This window comes from Scyliorhinus canicula, chromosome 2 (genome assembly GCF_902713615.1).
Source record: "Scyliorhinus canicula chromosome 2, sScyCan1.1, whole genome shotgun sequence".
NCBI lineage: Eukaryota > Metazoa > Chordata > Chondrichthyes > Carcharhiniformes > Scyliorhinidae > Scyliorhinus > Scyliorhinus canicula.
Window position 1 is genome coordinate 152083774 of NC_052147.1, and position 21017 is coordinate 152104790.

The 21017-nt window shown below is 43.8% G+C and overlaps 1 protein-coding gene across 5 annotated transcripts in view; it reads left to right on the top strand.

Moving 5' to 3' along the window:
- nbeal1 (neurobeachin-like 1) overlaps positions 1-20815 on the top strand; it is a 355441-nt gene extending 334626 nt beyond the window's left edge. For 3 of the 5 annotated variants that reach the window (XM_038787847.1, XM_038787850.1, XM_038787849.1), the window contains 7 exons: positions 3130-3302; positions 4165-4259; positions 4562-4678; positions 8661-8822; positions 10137-10285; positions 15843-15978; positions 17063-17199. In XM_038787847.1, coding sequence (XP_038643775.1) covers positions 3130-3302; positions 4165-4259; positions 4562-4678; positions 8661-8822; positions 10137-10285; positions 15843-15978; positions 17063-17167 — 937 coding nt within the window. In that variant the 3' untranslated portion in view covers positions 17168-17199. Of the gene's footprint in view, positions 1-3129; positions 3303-4164; positions 4260-4561; positions 4679-8660; positions 8823-10136; positions 10286-15842; positions 15979-17062 lie in introns of all 5 variants that reach the window. The other 2 variants (XM_038787846.1, XM_038787851.1) reach the window with 1 other exon arrangement.
- Positions 20816-21017: the final 202 nt, after the last annotated feature.

The window sequence follows — 21017 nt, forward strand, 5'->3', positions numbered from 1 at the left end:
ATTGATGGTGGCCCTAGACCAGATCAACAGGGTGTTTGAGGAGTTCTATGAAAACATGTGTAGATCGGAGCCACCGGCGGATGCAGGAATTCCCGGATGGTCTGGAGTACCCGAGGTTGGAGGAGGAAGATAGGGGCACATTGGAGTGGTCGGTAGGGGAAACGGGAGATAAAGGATGCAGTTGTGGGAGGTGGCAGGACCAGGTGGGTACCCAGTGGAGAATTATAAGAAATTTAAGGAATGTTGATAGTGGGGTGTTTGTGGAGGTGATAGGGAAGGGGGTGCTGTCCATAGACTTTGGGGCAGGCCTCAATTTCCTTGTTGCTGAAGAAGGAGAAGGACCCGACAAAAGTGTGGATCATACAGGCCTATATCACTACTGAATGTGGATGCGAAGATTTGGCGAAGGTTCTGGCAGCTAGGTCGGAGGGGTGTCTCGAGAAGGTGATAGGGGAGGACCAGATGGGGTTCATGAAAGGGAGGCAGTTATTCTAGAATATTAGGACGGTGCTTAATGTAGTTATGACACCAACTGAGAGAGAGAAGACAGGCAGTCGTTGGCTGGATGCAGAAAAGGCATTTGATTTGAGTGGGGGTAGATTGCAGTGCTAGAGAGGTTTGGGATCGGGCCGAGATTTTTGGTGTGAGTACAGTTATATAAGGAACCGAGGGCAAGTGTCCGCACAAACAATATGAGTTTGTGGTATTTTACTCTGTCCCTCTGTCATTTGCGCTAGCGATTGAGCCTTTGGCAATCTCACTGAGAAGTTTGGGGATGTGGAAGGGAATAGTGCGGTGGAGGCGGGGTGGAACACAGGGTGCTTCTGTAGGTGGATGATCTATTACTGTATGTGTCAGAGCCGAGTGCGCCGATGGGGGGTATATTGGAGCTTCTCCGAATGTTTGGGTCCTTTTCAGGGTATAAATTAAACCTGGAAAAAAATGAAAGCTTTATGGTGTTCCCAGCTGGGGGGGGGGGGGGGGGGGGGGGGCTGCCATTCTGCAGGTAAGTAACCCATTTTAAGTATCTGGGGTGGTGGGGGGGGGGGGGGGGGGGGGGCAGGGGTCGGGAGGGGCAGGGGTCGGTGGGGGTGGTACGGGTCGGTGGGGGGGGCTCCATAGGTGCAATCTTACTAGCCTGGTGGGGAGGGTGGATCTGGCAAGGTGGGATAGTCTCCCTCTGCTGGCAGGTCGGATGCAGGTGATTAACATGAACTTGTTTACACGATTCTTCTTTATTTTTCACTGCCTGTCAATCTTTTTGCCGAAGGCGTTTTTCAAGGAGGTGGATAAGTTGATCACCTCATTTGTTTGCTGGGGGGGGGGGGGGGGGGGGGGGGGCAGGGTTAGAAAGGTAGGTAGTTATGCAGTGAGGATGGCAGGCAGGGGTTTAGGCTTCCCAAATTTATTAGATTACTATTGAGCGGTGAATGCCAAAAAGGTGAGGTGTTGGGTTGGAGGGGTGAGGCCCAGTGGGTCAGAATGGAGGAGAGTCTGTACAGGGGGTCGGGGCTGAAGGTGTTGGCAGCAGCGCCACTCCTGATGGCCCCGGAGAAATATTCTGGGAGTCGGTTTGGCGGCAGTTGAGGCCGCACTTTAAGCTGTGGGCGGGGTCAAGAGAGATGCCAATTAGGGGAAACCATAGGTTTAAGCCAGGGAAGTTGGACGGGAGGTTTGGGAGATGGGACAAGAGGTATTAAAAGAGCTGTTCCTGAGACGTCGTTTTGCAAGGCTTGATGGGTTGGGGGAGAAACATGGACTAGGGCAGGGGGATGTATTTAGGTACCTACAGCTCTGGGACTTTGCCAGGAAGGAGGTGGTGCCTGCCCTCTCGTTGTTGTAAGAGATATTGACTGCAGGGGGAATGGAGAAGGGATGGTATCGCCGGCATATGGGAGGATCAGATATCCTTGGAGGAGGATTAAAGCCAAATGGGAGGAAGAATTGGGGGAGGCTATGGAAAACAGTCTGTGGTGTGAGATGCCCTGGAGGGTAAACACCTCAACCTTGTGCGCGAGGTTGGGGCTGACACAACTGAAGGTTGTGTATAGGGCGCACCTCACAAAGGCGAGGATGAACCGACTCTTTGAGAGAGTGGAGGATGTACGTGAACGCTGTGGGGGGAGCCCCGCATACCATGTTTGCCTGTTTGGTCCTGTCCGAAGCTGGATGTATATTGGAGGGAGGTTTTTAAAGTCATCTCGGGGGTAGTAAATGTGAGTTTGGAGCCAGGGCCCTAGAAGCCATTTTTGGTGTGTCGGACCGGCCCGGGCTGCAGGCGGGTACGGGGGCAGATGTTTTAGCCTTCGCCTCGCTGATTGCCCGAAGGTGGGTCCTGCTGGGGTGGAGGTCAGCTTCTCCACCCTGTGCCTCAGTTTGGTGGGGGGACCTACTGGAGTTTTTGACTCTCGAGATTGAACTGAGGGGGGAGGATGGAAGAGTTCGACAATTCATGGGAATTGTTTATCATGCACTTTCAGGAAGTGGATGCCATCGAACAGTGGGGTGAGGGGGGGGCGAGGGGGGTGCTATTGGTGGGGTTGAAAACATTGTTTATGGGATGACCATTAATTCTCTTTTGGTCTCTTTTGTTTTATTTGAAATGAATGGGTGATGTTTGGGTTTGTACGGTGAAGGGGATGCTGTTTGGGGGACTGATACTGTATTTGTTATTGTTGGTTGTCTTGTGTATTTGATGAAAATGAGAATAAAAAGGGATTTAAAAAAGAGATTTTGAAGTAATAACAAGCATCAGTTAACTGAGGCAGTGTTAAGAAAAAAATCAAATACAAAAAGGCTTGAAAGCTTGAGCTGTTTTCTCATTAGAAGAGGTGATTTGATAAAGGCGTTCAAAATTATGAAGGATTGGGGCAGGGTAGCTAGAAACAAAAGGTTGCAATGAATGGTATTAGGATTGCTGCTTATGCGGAGGATGAATGCTGAGAGGGATTGAGTGGGTCGACTGGCCTGTTTGTTACAGTCACCAGGCAACTCAAATTCATCTTATTTGCTCTGAATGGTATTGATTGCAGCAATCAAAGTTCGTAGACTGGGATGGTCTGCGTAGCTAAAACCTGTCGTTAGTTCAACCAATTCTTACCAGTTTGTTACTTTTGCATGTCTCTACAGAACACAGCGAAACATCAATGGCCCCTTTGCCCCTGGACTGGAAGTGAACTCCAAGTTGTTTGTGGTGTCACATGATGGGAAACTGCTTTTCAGTGGAGGACACTGGGATAATAGCATTCGGGTGACCTCAATTGCAAAGGGCAAGCTTACTGGGCAACATATCAGGCACATGGGTAAGTGGCATCAGCACAGCTGGTAACAAGGGGTAACCAAGAACCAATATTCCCTATATACCCATTGGCTCCCACAGCTACCTTGACTCCACTTCCTCACTGCTCGCCTCCTGGAATGACCATTCCATTCTCCTAATTTGTGCACTGAGCTCTGGATGTTTAACAGGATGATTAATAACGTCAACAGAAGTGATGAAGCTCTTCGATACTGAAAAGTTGGCAAAAGTGCTTGCAGATTTTTGAAAATTGAATCTTTCATGGAATTCATTGATTAATTATTTTTCCAGCATAAGGCTGCGTGGCAGATCCATAGAATCCCTACAGTGCAGAAGGAGTCCATTCAGCCCATTGAGCCTCCAAAAGAGCATCCTACCTAGGTCTACTCCACCGCCCTATCTGCATATCTTTGGACTGTGGGAGGAAACCAGAGCACCCGAAGGAAACCCACGCAGACAATGGGAGAGCATGTAAACTCGATACAGTCACCCAAGGCAGGAATTGAACCCGGGCCTCTGGTACTTATGAGGCAACAATGCTAACCACTGTGCCACCGCTACGTAAAATAAATCCTAGCCGTTTGCAGCAGTGCAGTCTGGCAGGTTTGATGGCTAATTGCACAATTGTCTCCATTCTGCCTGAGACTTGATTGTATATGGTCACTCTGTTATTATAAGATACTGTCTCATCTAATTCACCATATGCTACCATCATGGGTGTTGTGGCAGTGATGGATATCGATAGCTATGAGATGCTGCGGCAGACGGGCTGACATTATTTGAACATGCCACAGTTGCAGAAAGGTTAGTGCCACTCATTATCTGGAATTTGGATTGTATTTATACAATATTTGCTCCCGTTTCAGACATTGTGACCTGCCTGGCAACTGATTACTGTGGGATCCATTTGATATCAGGCTCACGTGACACAACGTGCATGATCTGGCAAATTTTACAGCAGGTCTGTATTGGTAGCTTCATTTCTTGTGCTTTTTGTGGTTTGCCTCACGTTAGGGTTGTTAATGGGATCCTGGGCGGTCGATTAAGTCAAAACCAAAACTTAAAACTTTTCTTCACTTAAAGTTTATTGTCTTTGCTCAGTCTGAACACTCCTATCTCACCTAGTGTCCCAACTGTCCCTTATTTTTATGTGCTCAGAGTAATAAATTAAACAATGCCCTTCACTCGTGTATGTTATCATTGGCATGTTGTTTTTCATCTCCAAACTTATATTCAGTAATGTTTATTCATCTTTTGATTCAGGGAGGAATAGCTGTTGGCCTAGCACTGAAGCCTATGCAGATTTTATATGGGCACACCGAGGAAATAACAAGTGTAGCTATAAGTACAGAGCTGGATATGGCTGTCTCGGGCTCCAAGGTAAGATTCAGGAGTCAAGCAGTTGATCATTGCTTCCTGATAAGGTAGACAGGTTTCTGAGGGAGACGGAAAGGATACGATGATGCATTTCAATGAGGAAAAAGGGGTGGGGACTGGTTGGCCCTATCACTCACCCAATGTCTGCTTATGTATTTACAGTGTGTATTTATGCATGTTCTACATTTTTTCATGTATGGAACGATCTGCCTGGACTGTACGGAGAACATAATTTTCATTGTACCTCAATACACGTGACAGTAAATCAAATCCAATCATCCTCGCAGGGAGCGGCAAAGGAAATTATTGTAGCAGTCCCCCTCCCCAACATCACTAGCTGTTGTATTCTGGCAGGTATAAGGGTTCCAAAGCTTTGAGAAGCAGAGAAAGATAAGTGTACAGGGTAAATGGGTGAGGGGAATAGGTTGGGAAGTGAGCATGTGAGATGGTTGGCTGGTGGGGAGTGGGTTGGGTAGCAGCTACGCAAGTGAGGAGGTTGGGTGACAGGTGAGGGGTTCTTCATGGCTCCAGAAGGCAATCAAAGGGGTTGTTGCGAGGGGAAGATGGGGGGGGGGGGGGGGTCACAGGTGCCAGTAGTATGGTTACCCAGGCTTGAATGGCTCCGTTGGAGATAGCACAAGAGCAATGAAGAAATTCTCATGACGGTGGAAGAGGAAAGGCCGTTAGTGAATATCGTCAGGAAAAGGCAACCAGTTGGGATTGGACGCAATCTAAAGCATGAGAACTTGTGAAGAGGTGATTGAAAGAAGATTATAGGGATGTAGGCCAAGAGGGGGAAAGAACATAATGTTAGACAACTTGAAATTGAAAATGGGAGCTTGCTACAAGCGAGGAAAATATGAGACTGCGAGGTGTGGAGAAATGAGCAGAGGATTTGCTCCTGGGAGGATAACTGCTATTACAGTGTAGAATCAATCTGTCATATATGTATTTATAAACTTATATTGAGATAAGGTGACAGTGGCTGTACTATCTGCCACACCACTTACCCTGGTGCCTTTTTCTATCATACATCAGATCATGCAAAGGTTGTCATCTTTGCTTTGCAAATTTACAGCAAGTCCTTGTTTCAATTTGTTTTTTAATGTATTTTATTACCAACCTGTATCAAAACAGGTTGCAACACATAAACACCCCTTTGTTTTAATTTGTGACTGTGTACCTGGAACTCTTGACTTTATGAAACAACTTTGTGTGAATCATGGTTTCCCATAGGAATAATGTTAAAACTGGAGTTAGGTTCCATCAGATATTTCTCATCCGGAATAACTAATGTGCAGATTGAAATACTGTACCAAACGTGTGCAGCATTGCTCATTCTTAACTGAAATCATTTTCAAAATAAAACAAATTCCCAAGAACCAGAGAATCCTGTGTAAATTCAAATTGGATAATACCTGCCAGTCTCAAAACATTTTAAAACATCCAATTTCATTGCTAAGCTAATGGCTTTCCTTACCCCAACAGACACACTGCCAGCATTAATTAGGCATTGCTGGTTCATATTTGAAAGTAATTTAAAGTCTCACCCACTGAAGGCAGTCCTGAAACTCCAAAATTTAAATTAAATTTAAATCCAACCATTTGCATCCCAGAAAAAACAAATCTGGCTGTAAATGCCTGTGGGACATTTTTTAAAAATCTATGCTTCCTTGAATACAGTACAGCCTCCTTAACAATGGCACTGCCCGAGTCACAGGACCCCGATGTTACATAAAGGGAGACAATGCACATTGACAATGGTTTCATATCAGTGGTAGGGAAACTATTGGAGAAAATTCTGAAGGAGAGTATCTATTTCCACTTGGAGAGGCAAGGTTTGATCAGGAATAGTCAGCATGGCTTTGCCTTTGAGGGAGGTCATGCCTAATAAATTTATTATTTTAAAAATAAATTTAGAGTACCCAATTCCTTTTTTCCAATTAAGCCGCAATTAAGCGTGTGCAGTCCACCTACCTGCACATCTTTGAGTTGTGGGGGCGAAACCCACGCAAACATGGGGAGAATGTGAGAATACTTTTCACTGTACCTTGGTACATGTGACAATAAACAAAATCCAATCGAATCCAAACTCCACACGGACAGTGACCCAGAGCCGGGATCGAACCTCAGACCTCGGCGCTGTGAGGCAGAAGTGCACTGCACCACCGTGCTGTCTCAATGCCTAACAAATTTAATCACATTTTTTGAGAGGTGGCCAGGTATACAGATGAAGGTAGTGCTTATAGATGTAGTTTATTTGGATTTCAGCAAAGCCTTTGACAAGGTCCCACATTGGAGACTTACAAAGAAGGCAAATGCACATGGGATGCAGGGTAATTTGATAAGGTGGATTCAAAATTGGCTTAGTTGTAAGAGACCGAGGGTGATGACAGATGGCTGCTTTGGGGACTGGAAGCCAGTGTCCAGCGGGGTACCACAGGGATCTGTGCTGGGTCCCCTTTTAATCGTCATTTATATAAATGATTTGGATGACTATGTGGGGGGGGTTAGGATCTGTAAGTTTGCGAATGACACAAAGATTGGCCGGCTGGCAGTGAGATTGAGTGTCTTGGGTTACAGGAAGATTTAGACAGTTTGGTCAAATGGGTGATAAGTGGCAGATGGAATTTAACCCTAAAGGTGTGAGGTGATAAACTTTGGAAGGAAAAATTTGACAAGGAAGGATTCAATGAATGGCATAACACTGGGAATTTCCGAGGAACAAAAGGACCTTGGTGTGTTTGTCCATAGATCTCTGAAGGCAGGAGGGCAGGTTAATCGGATGATAAAAAAGGCACATGAGATACTTGCCTTTACCAATCGAGGCCTGGATAACAAAAGCAGAGAGGTCATGTTGGAGTTGGTGAGGCCACAGCTGGAGTACTGTGTGCAATTCTGGTCGTCACAGTATAGGAAGGATGTAATTGCACTGGAGCGGGTGCAGAGGAGATTCAGGATGTTGCCTGGATGGAACATTAAGTTATGAAGAGAGGTTGGATAGGCTTGAGCTGCTTTAATTGGAGCAGAGAAGTCTGAGAGGTGACCTGATTGAGGTATACAAGATTATGACAGGACAGCACGGCAGCATTGTGGATAGCACAATCGCTTCACAGCTCCAGGGTCCCAGGTTCGATTCCGACTTGGGTCACTGTCTGTGCGGAGTCTGCACATCCTCCCCGTGTGTGCGTGGGTTTCCTCCCACAGTCCAAAGATGTGCAGGTTAGGTGGATTGGCCATGATAAATTGCCCTTAGAGTCCAAAATTGCCCTTAGTGTTGGGTGGGGTTACTGGGTTATGGGGATAGGGTGGAGTTGTTGACCTTGGGTAGGGTGCTCTTTCCAAGAGCCGGTGCAGACTTGATGGGCTGAATAGCCTCCTTCTGCACTGTAAATTCTGTGACGGGCATGGACAGAGGGAGAGGGAGCAGCTGTTCGCCTTAGATGAACGGTCAGTCACAAGAAAGTTCAAGGTGAGGGGCAGGAGATTCAAGGGGGATGTGAGGAAAAACCTTTTTACCCAGAGGATGGTGACGGTCTGGAACGCACTGTCTGGGAGGGTGATAGAGGCGGGGTTGCCTCACATCCTTTAAAAAGTAGCTGGGTGAGCACTTGGAATGTCATAACATTCAAGGCTATGGGCCAAATGCTGGCAAATGGGGTTAGGTAGGTAGATCAGGTGTTTTTCATGTGTTGGTGCAGACACAATGGGCTTCTTCTTCTGCACCGTAGTTTCTATGATTCTGTGAATGGACTACAATCACGTGCGGGCGGGCAATGAAATCGGATGACAATTATGTGAGGAAGGCTATGATGCGAAATGACTCTAAAGCTGAACTCAGTTTAAATCAGGTATAACGGACCAAAACCAAAAACAGCTTTAAAATTAAACAACTTAAAGAGGTACAACATAAAATGAGGACTTGCTGTATATTGACCAGTTGTGACCAGACAACTATAATATTCCTTTTGTATGTCTCCCCTAGGATGGAACAGTCATCATTCATACCATCCGACAGGGACAATACATGAGAACACTTCAACCGCCATGTGAGAGCTCGCTACCTCTCATTATTCCCAACCTGTCTGTGTCATGGGAGGGACACATCATTGTCAACACTGTGATTGAGGGAAAATCCAATTTTAAGGTACCATCTCTATTGCTTCTCGGTGGATATGTAGCCTTATGCCTGAAACACTTAATTTCCCAAAGTGTTGTGAAATAAAAACCTGAATTGTTCAGTACTATTATAGGATTGCATGATCCATTTAAAAATGTTACCAGAATAGATTTCCAGAAGCTTACCGGTTTTAATAACCGGTAACTATTTATTCCCATTTTGTGGCAATGTGAACCATGAGGTTGGAGCATACTCTCCAGGGCACATGCCTGGGCAATAGTAGGAGGCCCTGAGTTGCTGAAGCATCATGACACCCACTCCTCAGCATTGCTGATATTGTCCAAAGAAAATAATTAAACCAGTACTGTTTGTACCGGCTCTGCTACAAGAGTTGGCAGAACGGTACCCGAGAAATGACAGACTATCGCCTACAGGACTCCACACTACATTTTCTGTAAAGATTTACTCTTCTATCTTCTTCTATCCCAAGACATCTGCAAGGCCACGGGGTTATTTGGCCATAGCTGGGGGTCTGGTTCATGGGCACCAAGGCCTACAATACATCAGTGGGCCGGTATGCCTTGCATCCGGGACCCAGGCCTCTTCTGAGCCCCACATAGTTTAACCTGGGTCCGCAAATGTCAACATGGGGAGGTGATACAGAGGGCTTGCTGATGAAGAGGCTATATATTGGCGGGAGAGGCTTAGGTGCGCAACTGTCTTTTCACAGTAGTTATATTGCTAGCCAGCGGTAATAGCTGAAAGCAAGAGGTGATGCGGAGACTGAGCACCACCCACTACACTAATATATTTGGTGTGTCGCATTAACCGGAGACGCACGTGTTACAATATGTATTACATACACGTTATGTGTGTCATATGTATATCCTCCATGCATCCTGGCTGCAGTCGGAGAGGCCACAATGAGCAAACGGCACAGAATGGAGAAAAGGAATAAAATTGAATAACATCCCATATTTTAATTAACTGTGTGTCACACAGTAAGCTAGCCAACCCTTTATGGCCCACTTTAATTGCATTGTCTAATGCTCTGACTTCCAATCAAGACCAGTAGTGGGGGGTCACCTTTGGCAGGACCAGAAGGTCCCACTGGTGAGAAGGTCTGGAAAATCCTACCCATAAGAGCATGGTAAAGACCTCACAGGAATAACACCATATACACACTAATCCCTGCCTCTTCTACCCATCTACAAACTTCTAAAATTTGGACAGGAAAATCGGCTGTACTATGTGAATACTAGAATCCAGTTTATTATTTATTAGTCTGTACTGGGCTAAATCTCACTCAGAACTACCATCCTGTCCCCCCTTTTTCTGCAGGATAAAAATGCTTTACATCTCTACTCTGTGAATGGTAAGCACTTGGCAAGCGAGACTATAAAAGAACAAGTGACTGACCTGTGTGTCAGTGGAGAACATATAGTCCTGGGCAGCATGGAGGGATTTCTGTCTATACGAGATTTGTACAGGTGAGCTTGAACATTGGAAAACATCAAGTGAAATCAATCCCAAACTTTACTGTGGCGCATTATTGGGTTCAACACATTATTAACAAAACTTATCACTAAAAGAACAAAGAAAAGTATAGCACAGGAATAGGTCCTAAACAAAACCTTCTGCCTTTACTTGGTCCATATCTCTCTATTTCCTCCCTATTCATGTATCCATCGAGATGCCTCTTAAATGTTACTAATGTGCCTGCTTCCACCACATTGTCTGGCAGCCTGTTCCAGGCACCCACCATTCTCTGTGTGAAAAACTTACCTGAACATCTCCCTTAAACTTTCCCCTCTCACCTTGAACCTGTGCCCCCTTGTAATTGACACTTCCACCCTTGGAAAAAACCTCGGACTATGCAACCTGTCTGTGCCTCATAAGTTTGTAGACCTGTATCAGGTATCCCCTCAGCCTCCGTCTTTCCAGTGAAAACAATCCTAGTTTATTCAACCTCTCCTCATAGCCAACACCCTCGAGATCAGGCAATATCCTGGTGAACCTTTTTTGTATTCTTTCCAAAGCTTCCACGTTGTTCTGATAATGTGCTGACCGGAACTGCACGCAATACTCTAAATGCAACCTAACCAAGGTTTTATATAACTGCAACATGATTTCCAAACTCTTGTACTCGATGCCCCGGCTGATGAATGCAAGCATGCTGTATGCCGCCTTAATCACTTTGGTCACCTGTGTTGCCACAGGGAACTGTGGATCTGCATATCCAGATCCCTCTGTATGTTAATGTTCCGAAGGGTTCTACCATTTACAGTATAATTCCTACCTAGATTTGATCCTCCAAAATGCTTCACCTCTCATTTGTCTGGATTATACTCCATCTGCTATTTCTGTGCACAAGTCTCCAGTCTATCTCTATCCTGTTGTATCCTCTGACAATCCTTTGCACTATCAGAAACTCCGCCAATCTGCGGGTCATCCACAAACTTGCTAATCAAACCACCCACATTTTCCTCCAGATCATTTATGTATACTACAAACAAAAGAGGTCCCAGCACTGATCCCTGTGGAACACCACTAGCTGCAGATTTCCATTCTGAAAAACACCCTTCCACCACTACTCTGTCTTCTCTCACCAAGCCAGTTCTGTGTCCATCTAGTCAGCCCACCCCAAATGTGATTTTAGTTTTTGTACCTGTCTGCCATGTGGGATCTTGTCAGAACCTTACTAAAGTCCATATAAACTACATCCACAGCTCTTCCCTCATTAATTATCTTTGTCACCTCTTCAAAAAACTCAATCAAGTTGGTGAGACATGACCTTCCCCGTACAAAACCATGCTGCCTGTCAGTAACTAGTCCATTTTCCTCCAGATGTGCATATATTCTGTCCCACAGTATCTTTTCCAAAAGCTTCCCACCACTGATGTCAGGCTTACCCACCTATAATTTGCTGGATTTTGCTTCCTTTTTTAAACAAGGAATAATATTGGCTATTCTCTAGTCCTCTAGAACTTTGCCTGTGGTCAAAGAGGATGTGAAGATATTTTTTAAGGCCTCAGCTATTCCTCCCCTTGCACTCCATTAATATATCTGCTTCCACAACCTCCCCTGGCCACACGTTCCAGGCACTCACCACCCTCTGTGTAAAAAAAACCTGACTTGCACATCTCCTCTAAACTTTGCATCCATCCGGCCCCAGGGACTTGATGCAATTTAGGATACTCAACACTTCCTCCTTTTATATATTGACATTCTCAAGAAAGTTCACACACCTATCTCTGGCCTCAACATCCATCATGTCCTTCTCCCTGATGAATACCGCTACAAAGTATTCATTAAGGATTTGCGCCCACTTCCTGTGGTTCCATGCATAACTTCCCTCCATTGTCCTTAAGTGGGCCTATTCTTTCTCTTGCTCCTAATATATGCATAAAAAGCCTTGGGATTCTCCTTGACCATGTTTGCTAAAGAACAATTCAGCACAGGAAGAGGCCCTTCGGCCCTCCAAGCCTGTAGAGGTCATGATACCACCCTTGGCCAAAACCCTCAGCACTTCCTAGTGCCGTATCCCTCTATACCCATCCTGTCAATGTATTCCTCAAGATGCCTTTTGCACTCCATTAATATATCTGCTTCCACAACCTCCCCTGGCCACACGTTCCAGGCACTCACCACCCTCTGTGTAAAAAAAACCTGACTTGCACATCTCCTCTAAAGTTGGCCCACAGACCTTAAACCTATACCCCTAGTGACTGGCCTCACCACCCTGGGAAAGAGTGCCTGCCCATCCACTTTATCCAGCCCCCCCCCCCATAGACTTGTAGACCCTGTAAAGACATTTCATGGCCCCTTTTAGCCCTCCTAATTCCACCTTTAAGTTCCTTCCTACTTTCACTGTACCCCTCAAGGGCTTTGTCAGTTTTTAGATGTCTAGACCTAGTGTATGCTTCCTTATTCCTTTTGACTAAGCTAACAATTTCCCTTGTCATCCATGGTCCCTGAATCTTGCCATTTCTATCGTTCATTTTTGCGTGGACATGCCTGTCCTGCACTTCAATCAAATGGCCTTTGAAAACCTCCCCCTTGTCAGACATGGATTTGCCCTCAAGTAGCGCTTCCAATTTACATTCCCCAGTTCCTGTCTAATTTGGATGTAATTGGCCCTCGCCAAATTAAGCACTCTCACCCATGGGCCACTCTTGCGCTTATCCATGACTACTTGAAATCTTGTGGAATAATGGTCGCTAAGCCCAAAATGCTCCCCTGCTGAAACATCAATCACCTGGCCTGGCTCATTCCCCAAAACCAAGTCTAGAATTGCCCCCTCCCTGGTTGGATTATCAACATACTGTTTCAAAATGCCCCCCTGGACACATCTAACAAATTACTCTCCATCCGAGCCCCTAGTTGTAAGGGATTCCCAGTCAATATGGGGGAAGTTAAAGTCGGCCATCACAACTACCCTGCTTTTTTCACACCTTTTCAATATCTGACTACACAACTGCTCCTCTGTCTCCTGCGGGCTGTTGGGAAGTCTACAGTATACTCTCAACATTGTGATTTCACCCTTCTTATTTCTGAGCTCCATCCATAATGCCTCACTACAAAATTCCTCAATGTGTTTTCCCTCAAAACAGCTGTGATCTGCTCTCTCGAAAAGCACGAGCAAACCTACCACCCAGAATATTGGTGTCCCTCCAGTTCAGGTTCAACCCTCCCTTCATGTACAGGTCCCGTCTTCTCCAGAATACATCCCAGTAATCCATATATCTAAAGCCCTTCTCTCCTACATCTATTCTTTAGCTACATGTTCAACTGTACTATCTCCCTGTTCCAAGCCTCACCAGCACATGGCACGGGAAGTTATCCTGAGGTTACTACTCTAGAGGTCCTGCATTTTAGCTCCTGACCTAACTCCCTGAATTGTCTTGGCAGGACCCCTTCTCTCTTCTTTCATTTGTGTGAGAGAGAGAGCAGCCTCTTTATAAATATTTGATTTTAATCTGCCGTATGTTAAGCGCAGCCAGATTGGTTGTCTGGAATTTCAGGCATTCAACACTAGAGCTGTGCTTGATCCAGACAACGAAGTGGCGTTCAGTGTGTATGTGTGTAAATGCATCATTCATTTTTTTTTTCCCCCCCCAACTTTTTGTTTCAATTATCCTTTAAAATTATTCTTATCTCTGTCCATTGCACCTACTTGTAAAGCACCTTGAGACATGTTTTACTTCATATTGGCATCAAATTCTACATCTGAAATCTGGTATTTTTAAAAATGAAGTAGAGTTTTAAGATGTAAATCCTTAATTTGGCCCCTGTGATCCCCTCAGTGCTTCGCAGATTCTTTGACAGCACCTTCCGTACTACAGTCTTTACTACCTAGACCAGGGGTGGGCAAACTTTTCCGTGCAAGGGCCACATTCAGAAATTCGCAATTTTAAAGGGCCGCATAGTATATTAAGTAAAATTATTAATATTTAATATAGCCAAAATAAAAGGTTTTTAAAGAAAAAAAAGCAATAAATTTTTATTAATTAATATTTTAAAGTAGAAACTTCACATGAAACACATGTTGTGCCGAGCCAGTAACCCAACAGCCCCCCCCCCCCCCCCCCCATTAACCTTAAAATTAAAAAAAAAATGTTTTTAAAAAATTTTTTTTTTTTTTTTTTTTTTAATGAGTTGATCTTGGTGGGCCGCAAGCGGCCCGCGGGCCATAGTTTGCCTACCCCTGACCTAGACTGACCAGAGTAGCAGGTACATGGGATCACCAGTACCTGCAAATTCCACTCACCACCCTGACTGGGAAATATATTGTCGTTCCTTCACTGTCACTGAATCAAAATCCTGAAACTCCCTCCTTATCCTGGGTGTACCTTCTTTCACCACACGGACTGCAGCGGTTCAGGAAGGTAGCTCACCACCACCTTCTCGAGGGTTGGGTAGTATATGTTGGGCTGGCCAGTGACACTGACCTCTCAAGAATGATTTTTTTTTTTAAATTACCATGAGATGAAAGGTGATATCTTCATGTGTAAGCCCTTGTTCAGTTGGTAGCTCTCTCACCCCTCAAAAGAGTTAATGTCCCAGTCCAAAGAATTGAGCACAAAAGCTAGACAGAGGGGATGTTTCAACAAGATCGTAAAGGATTTTACAAAAAAAAGTTGTAACTTGAATGATACTGTCTCACAAGTACTGTGATAATCTAATTTTATAAACTTGAAACAAGCCAATTAATTATCATTCAGGTGGGTTTGATTGATCAAAGTCAGGAGTCACATGAGTGGTTAATGAGCCACATGCAGCTTGGAGCATCAGCACACAGAGCCCTGCGTTATGGGCCAGGGTTTAGAGAACCCCAGAGTGGAGCATGGAGTTCACCTGACCCACAGCTTTTAATAGATTGTGGTATGGGGAGCACACAGCCCACTCTACAGGTGTGGTACAGCAGAAATGGAAAAGTATTTTTTAAAGCAAAACAATGTTTATTCTATGAACTCAAGTTAACCTTTTTAAAACATACAGTGAACATCTTGGCAACCATCAATTCAAATACAACACCCAAAGAATACAACACTAAGTAATCCTTAATAACTTCCCAAACAACATCCAGAAGACAAATGAAACACCTTTTAACAGAAGCATATCAGGTTTACATTCACGACTGAGAGCATTTATAATTCTGAATTCACCAAATGATCAAGAGATAGTCTTTTCATGGCAGAGAGATCAACAGTGCACCTGCTTTGTCTGGCTTCAGCTCCAACACGGAAAACGAAACTAAAACACACCCTACAGCAAACAGCCTAAAACAAAACTAAAAAGCTGACAGACAGCCCAGCTCCACCCACAGTCTGACATCACTGATGAACACCATTTCTTAAAGGTACTCTCACATGACACCTGCCTTAAACAAATCTCTAAACAGTAACTTGCAGTGGTATTTGTCAGACTTGGCTGCTGTATCTGAAGTGGCCCCATTGGCTGGAAAGTGTTCCTGAGGTTTTGAAAGGTGCTCTGTATCCCTTTTTAATCATCCTAATTCAACCTTGCTATAACATTTAATTTCAGCCTGACACTCAGTGCGGCCCCAATGGCAATGCGATTACCAATTCACTGTGTGTCCATCACCAAGGAGAACAGTCACATCCTGGTGGGACTGGAGGACGGCAAGCTGATCATTGTCGGCGTGGGCAAGCCAGCTGAGGTAAAGTCCACAGTCATGAACTACATCTACAAGACGATGGAGAGCTCTCACCTGCCTTTCGTATCACAGCTCAACCTAAAGTCGCCCAGCCAACTTGTACAGTATTGCAACAGGTTTCAGTTTCCAACAGCAAGCAAAGGGTCAGAAAAGTAGATTTTAGCATTAGTGATAGAATGGGTGACCTAAGGTCAGAGTGGCCCCTTATCCCGGCCTCCCTTGCATTTCTGAAAGAGCCAGGAGGAGGAATGGAAGGTAGCGTTCCTTTAAAAGAGATGGATTATTCAAAGTTTAGTGAAATCAACCCGCGTGCTTCGCAAAATCAGTCAATCCAATTAGCAGCAAATCTTCAGCAATCAAGGACACGGTTTTAAGGGAAAGACTTGAATGCATGCAGCAGGATTGTAGATCCAAAATGTAAGGGAAAGGAAAGAGATAAGAACATATATCATAGATTTTACTTTGAAAAAAGGATTAATATTGGATTGTAAAAAATGTTTTTTTTAATTGCACTTTTACATCAGATCTGCTTTGTTTGTCCCTTCCTTTGGGTAAAGAGTATCCATTAATCCCAGCATGATGATTGTTATCTCAAAAATGGCAGCTGTTTCTATTCTATGCTGGTGCCTACAAGACCCATAAAGAAATATACATGGCCTGACTCTAAATAGATGTAGTTAAATTTTAAACCCTTCAAAATATGTACATTTAAGATGTTGATTTAAACAACTGTAAGCAAAACCCTTCAGATTCCCCCAGGGTACACTTGCTCAGGAATGGAAAGGGGGATTAGGCTATTGGGTTGGATGATCCACTATAATGAATGGCGGAGCAGGAGGAGCCTTCTCCTGCTCCTACTTTGTATGTTTCTATGTTTCCTGCATCATAATCACACTGAGCCTGTGAATTTTACTGCTTGGTTCTCATCACTTTTGTCGCACAATTAATATGCTTTGTGTGAATGTTGTTCATCGTGAACAAGGGATGCTGGAAGCACTTAGCTCTTGCTGAATTAATTTTTCTAGATTTTTCAAACTGCTGATCATTTTCCCCTCTATTCTGCTTTCTCTCTTCCTCCCACCAACAGATGCGCTCAGGGCAACTCTCCAGGAAACTTTGGGGTTCCAGCAAGCGTCTGAACCAGATCTCGTCTGGGGAAACCGAGTACAACCCCCAAAGTGAACTCAAATGATGGGAACAAAAGACCGAAGGAGAGAAAAAAAATCCCGTGGCTTCCTGTCTGCTGTTACTGATAGTTTCCGATTTTCCTCTTTTCTCCATCTGCTTATTGGCCAAATGAGACTATGCAACAAATCAGCGTGCCCGTTTCTGATCGTGCCGCACAGATTGTATTTCTGAAGAATCTTTCTCTAGATCTTGTCCTAGATGGTAATGGAGCCCACCTCTGCCCCTAAGAAATACTCCTGATGGTGTGCGTGTGTAAAGAAGGCCGCGCTCTCTCTTACTTTTTGGCTTTTCTTTCCTCAAGAGGATCAAAGCACTGGCAGATTACTTTTCGAATGTTATAACTTGGGCATTTTAAAACACTTAACAGGATCGGTTGAGAGTGAAATAAAGAAAGGAAGCGCTGGAAAAACTCAGCAAGTCTGGCAGGATCCGCGGAGAGAGAAGAGTTAACGTTTTGAGTTCAACTTGGCTCCTCTTTGGTTAAAGAATAAATCCTGTTGGCTTATTTTATAACTATCAAAGCAGCAGAACGACACTTTCACATTAGCCAACACTGAAATAGGAAGCCCATCGCATCGGGGTCTCTCTCTGGAAGAGAATGGATGCAACTTACCAGCTATTGTGTCCCTGTGAGGAAAGATCTTGCAACCTCAAGGCAGTAACCCATTGTGGCTGCTTGGCATCCACTTTTAAGGCTCAAGAGGTGATGGGTTTTCTTTCTTGCTCAGCACAATGACTTTAACTCAAGACGGGAAATACCAGCCAGCCCCAGCTGCACACACTTGAAATCTTCGGAACAATTTTCTTTCTCCAACCTTCTGCTCCCTGACATTCTTTGCCTAACAAAACTTTTTAAAAGATCATTAGCTCTGTTTCATGTTAATCGAGCGCAATACTTCCTGGTGATATGATTTTGTTTTACATGCCCACTCATTAATCAGTACTATTGCACAATATTAACCTCTATTTCCCAGATGTACTGTTCTTCTACGTGCACTTTATATTTTAAACATAATTTATGGAATCAGAATTATTTTTATTTTATTTTATTTTTGAAATTACTACTTTGCCCGAGGTGTAAACTACTTTCCCAGCTGCTAGCAGAAGGGACCCAAAGCAGGATTTAAATATGTTTATAGCCCCCTCAGCCCCTTGCAACCTAGCTTACCTCTTGTTAAGGAGCAGGGGATAGAATAATAAATTGTGGCGGTGTCTTCCTGCTCCACCGGCTGCTGTGGGGGGAGGGGGGAGGCGGGGCGGGGGGAGAATGTGAAAGACAGAGAGAGGAAAAGTGTGTGAATAGGAAGAATGGATAGTCCAACTTCAGGACCTCATCACCACCTGCACATTAGGGGTAGATGCTTGTGCTGTAGATCCTGTCATGATACCGATGCTGACACTGCACGGTAAAGGCATCTTGTGGCGGGAGCCACATACCACCGCAAGGCATGGTATATGTCCACCATTTTATTGAGCCATCGGCTTCAAAGATGATTTCTGCTGATGAGAGCGGGATATTGGGCAAGTGGAATTGTGAAAGGCCTCCATATGTTTACAACTGGGGGAGGCTGAGAAGAGAGATAGAGGTAGAGTAGGATTGAGTAATAAAAAAAGGTATAAATCATAGGCACAGCCTGACATATGTGGCCTAATGAGCTACAAATGTATATATTTTTTGGTGATGGGCACAAAGAGTGCAGCCTAACTGTATTGTGAGTGAGGGCAAATTCAGAAGGTGAAGGAGACCGTTTTTAAAATTGAACACTAAAAGATTGAACACTAAAAGGAATGTGTACAGTCACGGAGCTGTGAGGGATTAATTGGTGCATTGGGCAGATTTGCTCTTCTCCCAGGATTAAATTCTATTGCTTTACAGGTGGCTCAATGATCACATTATTTCTATGTAGGAATAAATCTAGCTTCAGCCAGCAGAGCTGGCTTGTGGAGCCACTGCCTTGTTTAGAAGTGGCATGTGCCTGGTATGGAAATGTATGACTTCATTCAATCCTGTATGCCAATAATATGAACATTGTGTATATCTGTAACATGAGATGTTATTAAACAGATGGATAGAAAGGTGTTTCAGATCAGAGAAAGAAGAGGGTAACTTGCATGAGTTATAGAAATCATCTCTGTCGGTTTGCCACTGTCTTTAATTGTTTTTTTTCTAAAATGATGTCTTGCATTTGTAAAGCAGCATTATCATGGAAACACCCTAAACTCTCACCTCCTAGCGACCCAAGAGCGAGCACAGTGTGTTGGGTTGTGAGACCAAATGACATTAATGAACAAATATTAAATCATCCCTTTGTGTTTCCATCCCTTTGTATGATCACCTACATTTTTCTCTTGTTAGCAACGAGAGGGCAGGGCATTTCCCTATTTTAGTGCATGTGAAAATGAGCTTTAAGGGGATCGCAAATTGGGTATCTGCAGTGTTTGTATCTGTTGGTCTGTGCTGGTGAAACTGGCCTCGCACATTGCTCTGTGTTTTGAAAGGTAGGTTTATTCTCGTATTGTTTCTAAATGCTGACGAGAGGGAAGAAAATTCTGCTTTGTAAGGCCTACCCGAGGGATAAGATGCAGGGCTCATTCACCACATTCTGTCACTCAGAAGTCACTTAACCAACTCAAATAGTAACACCACTGGACAAGGTTAGGAACCACAATGTCAAGTGGAGTGTCTAGCTGCCAGTGAGTCGAGGTTGTGTGTACTTGGTAAGATAGCTAAGGAACTGTGAGTCTGATGCAAATCAGGCCTTGCAGGTATTAGGATCTCAAACTGTCCTGTTAACTATCTCAACAAGACCCACTCACTTCAGCTGAATGTTTCTTGAACCCAATTCATCATACCATGTTAGCCTAATACAGGCTCAATCAGGAACTTGGATCTGCTGCAACATTGCATTTGGACCTAGATTGCTGCAAACCTAAACTGGACTTCCATGTGATCTCAGTAGATTTTTTCATTCAAATTAGGATTACCATTCCATGCAAGCATTATTTGATCATAGTATATAATTGTATTAGGAAACTAATTAAGGTAATATAAATAAGTTATGGAAAATATTCAGGCTTTATAGTTTTTCCAATAACTGCTTATGCATTTTACTACAGAAATAGTTTTTCATGTACAATTCATTTTGGGAAATGTTTTTTTTTGCCAAATGGGGTGTTTCAATGCTTTAGTCTCTTGATTTTTAATCTGATTTGTGGAAGTGAATTGTGTATAATATTGATATTCTATGATTTTTAAAGAAAAATCTCATCAACCATGTCTCCAGCCACGTTTGTGCAGTGCCCAGGAGGTGACAGATCCTAACTTTATTTTAGATTGTCCTGTAATTTAACCACACACTTCTCTGCTTGTATATTTGATTTTTTTTTTATATATATATAGTGTGTTTGTTGAAGGATTCCTTTTTTTTTTGCACTTTTCAGGTACTCCAGATTGTAAAATGTAAAGCTCTGATGTACACATTATCTGTACATAACAAATTTATCAGATTAGCTTTGTATACAGAATCAATAGGACTAAAGGCAATAAAGATGGGACTTTTAAGGGGTGTGATGTTTGTGTTTTGTGTAAATATTAACAGGAAGGACTGTTGCAGCATTTTTGCACTGGAATAATAAAGAATTTTAAAGTAAAGCGTCAATTTAAGAAACAAAAACTCATTGATCTACCCAATGATCTTTTCTCACAAGCTAAAGGGATTGGATTGATATGACATGAGAGGTAAAACTGTCCTCTGCATGCTGTTTGAGTAGCTACATAAAGACATTGTTGTAGAAATATAACTTTTAAAACAAGGCTTCAGGGCATTTAAGTTCATTGTTTATAATCTGCAAAG